The sequence below is a fragment of the Apis dorsata genome, unplaced genomic scaffold (genome assembly GCF_000469605.1).
Source record: "Apis dorsata unplaced genomic scaffold, Apis dorsata 1.3 scaffold_683, whole genome shotgun sequence".
Classification (NCBI taxonomy): domain Eukaryota; kingdom Metazoa; phylum Arthropoda; class Insecta; order Hymenoptera; family Apidae; genus Apis; species Apis dorsata.
In genome coordinates this window covers 1,808,603-1,820,035 of record NW_006263864.1, presented here as the reverse complement: position 1 = coordinate 1,820,035, position 11,433 = coordinate 1,808,603, and the positions used below count along the sequence as shown (strand labels likewise).

Sequence of the window (11,433 nt, the reverse complement as noted above, 5' to 3'; positions counted from 1 at the left end):
AGAGAGAGAGAGAGAGAGAGAGAGAGAGGGAGGGAGATAGGTGTTTGTAGCGAGAATATATGCCTGAGTAAATATAATTTCGCTAGAGTTGTAACATTGAGAGAAAAAAATATAGATTTTTTTCCCTTCGTTCGGTAATTAAAAAAGACCTTTATGCATCCGCTATATTTATTTCTGTACTTACTGGTGGTGGCTCTGTCAGGCAAATTGTAACGTAATTTTTGAACATTCTGTGAACCGCACTATATCTAACTCTCGTGCTAATTCTCCCCCCTCCCCCTTTTTTATTTATTTCAAAACAAACCCCACCCTTGCCCACCCTTGATTAGAGAGAATTAAGAAAAAGAGAGCAAAAAAAAAAAAAAAAAAAAACGAAAAAAGAAGAAAAAGAAGAGAGATTCGATTGGAAAGTAACCTAATGTTGCAGCGTTGAATGGTTTGTTTGCAGATATGAGAATGTCCTCGTCCATGTACGAGGTGTTCAATTGGAATTCTAGCCCTGATCCTCCCTTAACCCCTGCCAAACATAAGAGAGCCAGCCTCTCTCTGCCTCCTACAACTGACATCTTTGCCATCGATGATAAGTCTGATAGCGACACTAGGCGTCCGATGATTCAGCGGGCTGCCAGTGGTGAGTCCTGAAGTCGAACAAACAAAAAAAAAAAAAAAAAAAAAAAAAGTCTGCAACGGGGAAATTGTTCTGTTGTCCCAGAATGAGCTATCGATATATCCTTATCTCTCGTTTATTATAGCACATCGGAATATATATATATCTCTTGCAAGCATGTCACTTTCATTTAACGCCATAAAAATATGTATCTCTACATTCTTGGTAAAGTCGTGGAACACCGATGAACGAGTAATTTTGTCAGATGTCGTGTCGATCCCTGTATCTTTGTATCGCGCGGAGTAGATTTTTTTTAAAATTTTATTCAACGAAGGATATATATATCGGTGTTGAACGACGCGTACCACGTTAGTTAGTCATAATGCATCCTAACGCTATTAAAAATTTTATACTAACAATACTAACATTTACATACATTACGATGGATTTGTTTACTAATCACGTTAGAGTAATATTGTAATACATTAGAAGAGCTAATTATCGAATCTAACCATCGTTCCTCTTGTTAATATAATTATTTTATTATTCGGATTCAGTTTTATCATTACGTTTCTTTATTACGGAAATGGAAGTAAATATCGAGAAGCTGAGGTGCATCAATTGTCGAATACGAACTTTTTACGACACAGACTATCGTTCGATTATATTTTCCTCGCATTTATTTTCTCGTTATAAATGCATACATCCATATCGTTCATATAAACCGATTACTACATCACTACATACCGTATTCCGAATTAAATTTCAATTCGATACTTTGTATCTCGGATAAATTATATTTCATTTCTTTACAAACGATTTCGATTACACGAATAAACACGCTTTTATTAAACGATATCAACGAAGATAGATTCGAAATTCATGATATTCTTCTTCTAAGATTTCGCTTACTTTTTTTCGCAAACGGCTTCTTTCATCATTTCTCATTCGATTCGCAACATCGCAACACAACAACGACACACGCCTTTGAATCGAACAACACGAGACATTTTCTTTGTATCGTTATTGCATGTGTGGGGTTTTTTTCTTTTTTATCGCTTTAACGTATTTTTTACCGGATGTATCATTTGCATGTACCGTTTATTACACCGCTTCCGTAACGTCGTTCGTACACGTTCCCAGTTTCACATTGTTTTCCCCGATCACACGTAATGTCATCCTCTTCTACCACAACGCGCTACGTCAATTTGTCCTCGTCTCGAGGGTTGCTCGAGATTCCGTTTCTGGTAGCGTTGTCGAATGACGTCCAAAGCTGTATATTTCGTAGCACAACGATTCTTTCTATCTTCGCTTCGCACCTACACACAAAAAAAAACGGGCATACGCACAGATACGGAGAGAACAAGCATGAAGAGCAGCGATGAATTTTGAAAATTTGAGTAGGCAAAAGAAAAAAAAAAAGGGAATGTACACGGACGCACACCGACACGTACACACGCACACAGAAAAAAAAACACTGGATCCACGCGAAATGGAACGACATTTTATGTTGCGATGTTGAGAGGATGTGTACGCGCACCTTGTTACACACCTTGTTAATAACGCGCAGTTTCCGGCGACGCTTGTGGCCGCTTCGCTTCTAAGGGAAACTCGATTGCAGGTGAAGAAAGCGACGGAACGCCGGGAACCCCTAGCTCGGTTTATCTGCGGGTGAACAGGAGGCGCACCGATCTGATGCCGACGATACCGTCGCCACGTGACGGACCGCCAACATCCGGGCGTAGCTCGAGCGCAAAGGCCTTCACACGTTCGCCAGGTAGGACTTACTCCATGTCCAGGCTGGACCAACTGGCGCAGCCTAGGAAACGTCCGACAGAACTTAGCACATTGACGGAACAGCAAAGCCAGCCTCTGAGCGCTTCTAGCATGAGTCGCAGCATGTCACATTTAGCTGCGTCCGGGGGCAAGAGCCTGAAACGCTCAGATAACTCTCGTAGCATGGGTACATTGCCAGGCGCGGTTCCGATGCCGAGACCAACGAGGGCCGAGAGACTCCGTCGCAAAGCCCGCGAGCATCAGAACCAACAGCAACAAGGTAAGATCGTTCTTGTGCACTCAACTCGATGATTCTCTCTCTCTCTACCTTTTAACGAGATCCTTTTATCGATATTGCATCGGTATGATCATTGATCATCATCATCATCATCATCATCATCATCATCATCATCATCATCATCATCATCATCATCATCATCATCATCATCATCATCATCATCGAGATCGACCAACTGAATCATTGATCTCCGACGATGTTTCTTGCGTTCGATACTGTTGCGGTTACGACAAGTATCATTGGACGGTGACGATTCGCTTTATTTAATGCTAACTTCGACTCTCTCCCTCCCATCCCCGATTTCATTTCGACAGATTTATTTGGAATCTGAAATGGGATCTAATCGGATTAGAATCGGACTGTGCTCGGCATCAGTTTGTTGTCGTTCCGTATAATTTGAGTTGGGTGCACATGTGCATGCGTACGAATGCAGTGAGGAGCCATTGTGAATCAATAAGACGGAAAATTCTTGGTACACTTCGGATATTTTTCGTTCGATTCCGCGAGAAAACGGATGGAAGATCTCACGCTTAAGTGCTGGACTAACCAAAAACGTTCTTCAAAGCGTCTCACGCTTCAGATATTATTTTTCTATAACAACGTTTGTGTTCTACTTTTTTTTTTTTTTTTAACAACGATATACGCACAAAATTGCATGAAATTCTTTTTTTTTTTTTTTTGTGTGCGTGTTAATTTATTTTACGAAATTTTACTTATGAATTGATTAACAAAACGCTCTCCTGCTAAGAAAACAAACTGAGATCTCAACGGCTTTTCGGTACCCAGGGGTGAAGGTACGCTCTAACGTTCTCTGGTAAGCCACACAAAATTTTTTTTCATATGTATATATATCTATTTATATATATATTACCACGTATACACACGTTTTTTACGCACAATAATAGACTGTATACAGACGAACCGCAATCGTATTTAGTGTGCAATACATTTATCGCTCCACTTTCGTTCTTCGATTCTTTTCTTTCTTGCTGAGGTATCATAATATCTTTCGTTCTCGTTACGTCTTGTTTCTTTAAATTATTTATATTATTTCTGCCTCTTTTTTTTTTTTTTTCTCTCTCAATTTATAATGCTCTCCGATGTACATATACATCTCACATATACGACACGATCAATAATATTTTTTGGTGGCGGTGCTTGTTTTCTATTTAATTTCGCTACTTGTATCTTTTTTAATATATACATACATATATATTACATATATATATATATTATCCACGTTTGCTCGAATGTTATCAAATAAATCGATCGGAAAAGATGAAAAAAAAAAAAAAAAAAAAAAAAGAGACAAAGAAAATACGATTAGTTTGTCGAGACAGTATACGTAACGATCTATATACAATGCGTCAGCATCGCGGCATCGTGCTCGATGATCTGACGCGTGTGTGTGTGTGTATGAGACGATCGAACGACGTGTAAACACAGGCACGAGAAAAGGAGAAAGATACACTTGTGAAATGCCGCGGCGAACAACACGAAGGCCCGCCGCATTTCACGGCGATCTCACTTACTCGCTCGAATGTTTTTTTAACGCGTGACAAACGCAAATCCATAAAACACACGTAAATCAAGAGATGTTCACCTTGGGTGGGTACGCGTAGGCATCCGCAGCGGGGAGGTGACACCGAACAGCCCATCACGACCGCACAGCTCCATGAGTCAGCAAAGCGCCAGCAGTGTGGGCAGCAGTAACGTCAATCTGCGTCCCCGTACAGCTGCCCCGCGTCGACCGCGACCTGCTTCTATTGCCGGTACCGGTGTTTCGGTCACAGAACGACACAGTGAGCATGCCTTTTTTTGAATACTCTTTTTTTTTTTTCGTTATTTAAAAAAAAAAGAAAAAGAAAAAGATAAACGGGTAAACGAAGAGTGCCGCCGCTCGAAAGTGCTCGTTTCGCACGGGCGCAACGAGCGTGCGAATCCATTCGACGAGAAGAAATTCTCTTTTAACCATGCGATACTTGGACTCGAATACTTTGTTTGCCGACACTTTGTCCGCGTCTCTTTTTTCCGGTTTTTCTATTTTATCTCAACTTGTTGATTTTTACTTGCTATTTTTGTTAGTGTTTTTCTTTTTCTTTTCTTTTTTTTTTTTTTTTTTTTTTTTTCCACGGTTTATTTTTTTTTTTTCGTTTTGTTTTTTTTTTTTTTTTTTTTTTTTTTTTTTTAGTCACGGTATAATTTTTTTTTTTTCATTGATTTTTCTAATTTTTTTTTTTTTTTTTTGAATCATTATTGATTATCTTCTTCCTCTTGTTATTGAAGATTGCACATTTAAATACCTCGCGTGTACGTAATAGAGAACAGAAGAGTGTGGACGGTTAGGGTGAAATAAATTGGTACGACGAATTCTACAGATCTAGTGAGCGAGACAAAGTCGCCGAAAGATTCGAAGCCGCCACTGCCAAAGGTCCATAGCACTCCAAAGAAAACGTCTACACCGAAATCGGCGGAGATGAAGAAGCCGACCGAGAAGCTGGTGAAAAACGCGAAGGCTTCGCCCCGGATAACTCCGAAAGTGACACCGTTGCAGAGTCCTGGCGCCGAGAACGCTCCATTGATCCGCGGTAGTACCGGCGAGATAATAAAAAGCGAAGGGAAGGAGGATAAATTGGAGGATAAGCACGAGGAGAAGAAAGATCAAGGCAGCGAAAAAACACAAGTAATTAATTTTCTCGTTCGTTAACGAGATGAAATACGTGGTGTACGACGCGTTCCCCGACCAATGATCGATCGCCGTTTATATTCTCGTTTCGTTTAATTAATTGCAGCAGGAGATAAGCGCCGCGGAGCAGGGTAACGACGAGGTGAAGAAGCCGACCGTTATAGAACAGTCCAATATCGTGTCCAAGCAGGCGAAGGACGAGACTAATTTGAATCAGGAGAATCAATCGGCTGTGCGATCTCAAGAAACGCCTAAAGCTGCCAAGAAGGAAGCCGAGGCCAAGTCTGAGAGCAACGTGGAGGAGCAGGTCGATATGTCTGGTAAGCTAAGTTGTGAACCCTTTGAAAATTGGAATATGAGAGGATTGAGGAATAAATTTCTTCTTTCTTTTTTTTTTCTTTTCCTTTTTTCTTTTTTCTTGAAATTTCTTTTTTCCAGCATCGATGATAGCAAAGATCCGGATCACTACGGAAGAGGAAGCTAAGGCAGCTATAGCTGAACGTAGAAGATTAGCCAGAGAGCAGGCTGAACGGGAAGCCGAACTTGAACGCCAACGACAGGTGAGGTTTTAAATAGATCCTCCGTATGAAAGATCGCATTGTTCGTGGACGACGAAGGAAGGAAATTTCATAAAGAGACTTCTGTATCCTTTTACAGGAGGAAGAAGCCCGTTTAGAGGCCGAGAGATTGCGCGCCGAAGAAGAGGAACAGCGACGTTTGGAGGAGGAAACGCTTCGTTTGGCTAACGAAGCTCGAGAAGCTGAAGAACAGAGACTGAGACTGGCGATAGAGGAAGCGAAACGTCGCGAGGAAGAGGACAGGAGAAGAAGGGAAGAGGAGGCTCGTCAGAAACAGGAGAAAGAAGAGGCTGAGCGGAAAGCGAGGGAAGAAGCGGAAAGGTCAGATGATTTCTTTGAAGCGACACGATTTTGTATTATCCACGAAGTGTTTATCGATTAAATGACGATCCGATGTTACAGACAACGGATCGAAATGGCAGAACGTGTTAAGAGAGAAGAGGAAGAGAGACTTGCTAGACGTAAACGCGTCGAAGCAATTATGCTTAGAACTCGTGGCAAAAATCAGAGTAACACACCTACGAAGGTGAGATTGTAAATTTATTTGTAAAATTCTTGTTGATTAATTTTTTTATCGATGAGTAAGGGATGTTTATGTAAATGTAATTCGTAGGGTGAAGGTGGTGATGGCGATAAGTTGAAAGAAGACAGTCCTAACGATGAAAATAAAACAGCACCAGTTAATAAAAGCGAGGATGTTATGACAGCCAGTCTGATATCCGAGGCGACTCAACAATTCATTAGCGGGGAGCAGCGTGCTCATCATACGGAAAACAATACTACTACGGACATTGTGCATAACGGCACGCATAGTAATGGCATTAATGAAAATAAAATTGTATTGGATAATAATCAGGGTAATGTGGAAGGAGAACTGAATGGTCATCATACAAATCATGGAAACGGTATCAACAGTCAATCAATTACACTGGATAATGCCACTGTGTAAGTATAACAACTTCAAAGTTACAGATTCGTAACGAGCATTTATATTAGGGTAAGAGTTATATACTGACATTTACCAACCACCATTAAAAAAAAAAAAAAGAAAAAATCCAAGATATAACTGGATTTCTCATCGATAATAAAAACTGAAAAATAACATCGAAGAGCATCTCAAAGAATTGTAAGTTCATTTGGTTTTTAGATCATTCGACAATAATAATATTATGAATGCCCGTACAAGGCTTATATCAGTTTAGCGAACGTTGCTAAAACCTCCTTACACAGTGTACACCCACGCATTAGAAATTTTCATAACATTTTATGAGAATATATTTATTTCATTTTTTAGTTTTTTTTTGTCGCATAGAATAAGAATATTTTTTCAAAGAAAAAAAAAAAAAAACAATCTTTTTAATCCGAAAAATAAATAGCGAATATTTTAGAATATCATTTCTACGAAATGCATATTTTATCTAGAATTTTGTGCGAATATGATATACAAATATATATATATATATTTACTAAACTTAATTGTAGTTTCGTTTAGAAAGCAAAATTATGGCTAATATAATTAATATAATATAAATAATTGCACAATACTAGCCATTATAAAAATAAAAATATTGACTGATTTTTAGTGCCGTTCATAAATATATATGAACGTATTCGTCGTATAAAATATAATTGAAAAAAGAAAAAAAAAGGTTAAAATGTGTTGAAATCATAAAAAAGAAAAGAAAAAAATCAAAATATAATAAATCTGAATCGGAATACAAATCATATGTAACACTACAAGTATCATGAACATACATGCTAACATAGAATAATACGTGAAAAGTGCATTCGTAATCATTAATACTAAATGTATTCTTAAATCTTGATTTAACATGAATATAGGACAGTTCACATAATGAATGATTCAGGGTACCGCTCTAGTCATTTATACAATATAAAGTTGTTTATAGACTCACAAGGAATTAATAGACACGCACATGCATACAATGTGAACTATAAATAACAATTTTTAAAATTTATGTAATTAGTTACTCTATATTCAAATTACTGCGTAATAATAATATTGCTTTTATCTATGTAACTTTATCATTGTTGTATCAGATTTAATATTATTATTTTTTATCATAACCTTCCGTTTTTTCAACTAGAATGTTAAACACTGAAAAAAAAATGGCTAGAGTGTGAACATTGTTTTCTAAACGAATATATATATATATACATATACATATAATAGAAGTAAAAAATGTGCCACATTAAATACACACATAATAAGCATAACGTATGATTTTTTGACCATAAAACAAAAAAAAATTAATAAATACATTGTTTGATTGTTCTAGAAAAGAACAATTAAGAAATATATGTTGAAAAATCATAATCCTGCAATACGATTATTCTGAATTATAAAGGCACATGGTATGTTGAGAATTAATATGAGAATCGTTAATATGTATATAATGAATTTTGTTGTTTGAGATGTTTTTTGTGATACCCGTATGATAACGGAAAAATTAAGTTTGAGAATATATCTACGCTATATGTACACTATACATAGTTATTTAAATAACAAAAATTTATTGCGCTTTATCCATGAATCACATCGGAAGGAACTGCTTATAAAATTCCATTTAGCTCGGTAAAAATTGCTTTATAATAAACTATCATTATAATGCAAACGACTTTACATACTATATTGTACATTGCAAAAGTAGTCAGAGCAATGGTTGACAAATATAAAAAAAATATTTATAGCAATTACATATTGCTAATGAAAATTCACCTAATCGCACGACTATATTAATATAACTAACAAATTATATATAATATTATATCATCGGTAACTCGAGAGGTATGAGGAATGTATATTGTGTATTATCTATTATACTTATATATATTTTATAATTTATATTTAATCGTGTGCTAGTTTAAAAATATACTATTTTTAGGTAGATATCTAAAGGAATAATGAAAAATTTAACTTATATTGTACGCCGATTCTTTTTAGTAATATGTTAATGGCATAAAAAAAAATGTAATGTTATAAAAAGCATGGAAATGTTAAGAAACTAACAGAGCTATAGCGTTAAATATCAATTAATCAATAATAAATTCAGTGTACATAATGTAAAGAAGGATAAATAGTATAAATTTAATGACTCATCTAAAAAATTTTGTCTATAATTTTATCACAAAAGTTCATCAAAGATACACTGTTTCTATATATTATTATGTTTTCATATATTTTTATATTTACAGTGTGTAATCTTTGGTGAGCTATTACTTTATCTTTCCTCCACTACTAGTTACCACTCAAGCTCAACGTGTATGCCTTAATTACAATGTTCGTATTAACATTTCTTCTTATCGACTTTATTACCACCATTGCATGTTGTGAATTAATTGTATCAATATGGTGTGGCTTCTACTTTTCTTTGCTCTACTTTGTACTTGTTCTTTATGTTTGCGTTGTATATCATCCAGCAGTACGTGTCAACTTACTGTCTACTTTTGCTATGTACTATCAACCTCCACACATTTTAAAGTTATTTTTTTGTTGTAAAAAAAAAAAAAAAATACATATATATATACATATATATATTTCACACAATCCATTCCACAATCCCTATAGGAAGTTAACTATGCCGGGCATGAATGTTTTTCATCTTATTCTATCTATGAATAAGAGAAAATAGGAACTACATGATTCAAAAATTATTATCGATAAAACCTGCTGTATGGTAATCATCTATTTATATTACTTACTGTATAATTTTATCGAAAAGAGAAATTCTTTTCTATGTTAATTGTGTTTCTTATACAATTTATGTTATGCCATAAAATTTTTTTGTAAATTCTCAAATACATAGAAATGCTTTTTTTTATAGCTGCTTTACAGTATCAAAGTAGCTGCCTTTCAAAATATTAGTAAGATATAATAGTGCTGATGCAAGATTAAATATTATCGCAAATCGATTGTAAGATAAGTTTTCAGGATTAATGTTTGCTTTCAAATTTTTTTTATAATTATAATTTGAAACGAATAATTTGAAAAGATTCAGTACATAGTCTGTTAATTCTTTATTTCTCCTTCATTCGTTCGCTAAAATCTTTTAGACGTATTAGACATTTAAAAAAAATATACATATATAATTTTTAAATTAAGATATAAAAAAATAGTTATTAAGAAATAATTGTACGAGTTATTGCACTTATTAATATTAGCAAAATAGTTTCTCGAACTACGAATCGCCTATGATTGGCTTGATCAATTATTAGTGATTATAATTTTTATCTTAGAAATTACGATAACGCTGATGCGGTAGTATCTAGTATTAATCGCCTATTATTTAGTATTTGTATGTTTCCTTTCGCTGATTTTATAGCAAACAAAACAACGTGACCAACAACCTGTTAGACCTAACGGAATTCGACTCTCTCAGTAATAGCAGTAGTGGTCCAATACTCCAACTGACATCCAATTTGGCCAATGAAGACACCCTCAACTCGAACTTAAATCCAGCAGCTATACCTTTCACTCCAATGGCAAACACGTATATGCCTACCGCTGCTAATGCCAATGTAAATCCGTTCCAGGATTCTTTTATGAACAACAAACCACAAGATAATAGTCAAGTACCAGGTACGTTTGCGTATTATTACCGCGATACTGACCTCTGATGTATACGATGTGAATGTAACGCACTGTTCTTGATCTACAGATCTTTTATCATAATGCGCGTATTAATCATTCTGGTGAAAGGAAGAAGAGAGCGATTGGATTGAAAAAAAGAATTGAAAAAAAAAAAAAAGAATTAAAAAAAATAAAATACCTGTGCTTTGCAGCGAGCAACGGGTATATAATATTCGAAACGATGTCATTTATGAAATAATGTAAATAAGCGCTATCGATGTGTAGAAATGGAGACCTAAGTAGAGAAAAACGGGGGGGCACTACGTCAAAAAGAAAAAGAAAAAGAAAAAAAAAAAAGACTACTTTGTCCTTAAACGTCACGAGAAATGTAAAATAATATATAATGTTAATTATTAATATTATGTAACAGCAAATAGGCAACTCAGTCCGTTATCGTATGCTATTAGGTATAAATCTTTTTAGAAGAACCTTTAAAGGGAATAAGGCCTGTTTATAAAATTATTGATTTGAAATACGCGTATATATTTTATTGTATTAAAAAATTTCATTAAATTAATTTCACGCGTAATTACAATTCGCCCATAACGTGTCGCGTTTAGAAAAGTTTTTATCGAGAATTGTAATGGAACGAGATTTTATCGAATTTTGACGACGCGAACAATCGGTACAATGAAATCTTTATACGTAAACGAACGTGTAAAACGGCTTGACAAACAAGATAGCACAAGATATGATGAATTGGTTGAAATATTTTACTGAAACTTATATCTGCCAAAATGACGTAGGAGGTAAGCTCCAATGATTGTCCTTATATAAGAGATAGTATAATATTACCTATAGAATTTGAGTATAGAAAACGAATATATATTATATACA

The 11,433-nt window shown here is 35.3% G+C and overlaps 1 protein-coding gene across 27 annotated transcripts in view; it reads left to right on the top strand.

Annotated features, from left to right (window-relative positions):
- The window catches only part of LOC102678731 (inner centromere protein-like), a 148,650-nt gene extending 137,551 nt beyond the window's left edge, over window positions 1-11,099 (top strand). For 17 of the 27 annotated variants that reach the window (XM_006622399.2, XM_006622395.2, XM_006622397.2 and 14 more), the window contains 11 exons: window positions 428-631; window positions 2,229-2,663; window positions 4,304-4,483; window positions 5,060-5,360; window positions 5,470-5,687; window positions 5,806-5,927; window positions 6,025-6,266; window positions 6,348-6,471; window positions 6,559-6,890; window positions 10,289-10,545; window positions 10,625-11,099. In XM_006622399.2, coding sequence (XP_006622462.2) covers window positions 428-631; window positions 2,229-2,663; window positions 4,304-4,483; window positions 5,060-5,360; window positions 5,470-5,687; window positions 5,806-5,927; window positions 6,025-6,266; window positions 6,348-6,471; window positions 6,559-6,890; window positions 10,289-10,545; window positions 10,625-10,638 — 2,429 coding nt within the window. In that variant the 3' untranslated portion in view covers window positions 10,639-11,099. Of the gene's footprint in view, window positions 1-427; window positions 632-2,228; window positions 2,664-4,303; window positions 4,484-5,059; window positions 5,365-5,469; window positions 5,688-5,805; window positions 5,928-6,024; window positions 6,267-6,347; window positions 6,472-6,558; window positions 6,891-10,288; window positions 10,546-10,624 lie in introns of all 27 variants that reach the window. The other 10 variants (XM_031513601.1, XM_031513603.1, XM_031513610.1 and 7 more) reach the window with 10 other exon arrangements.
- Window positions 11,100-11,433: the final 334 nt, after the last annotated feature.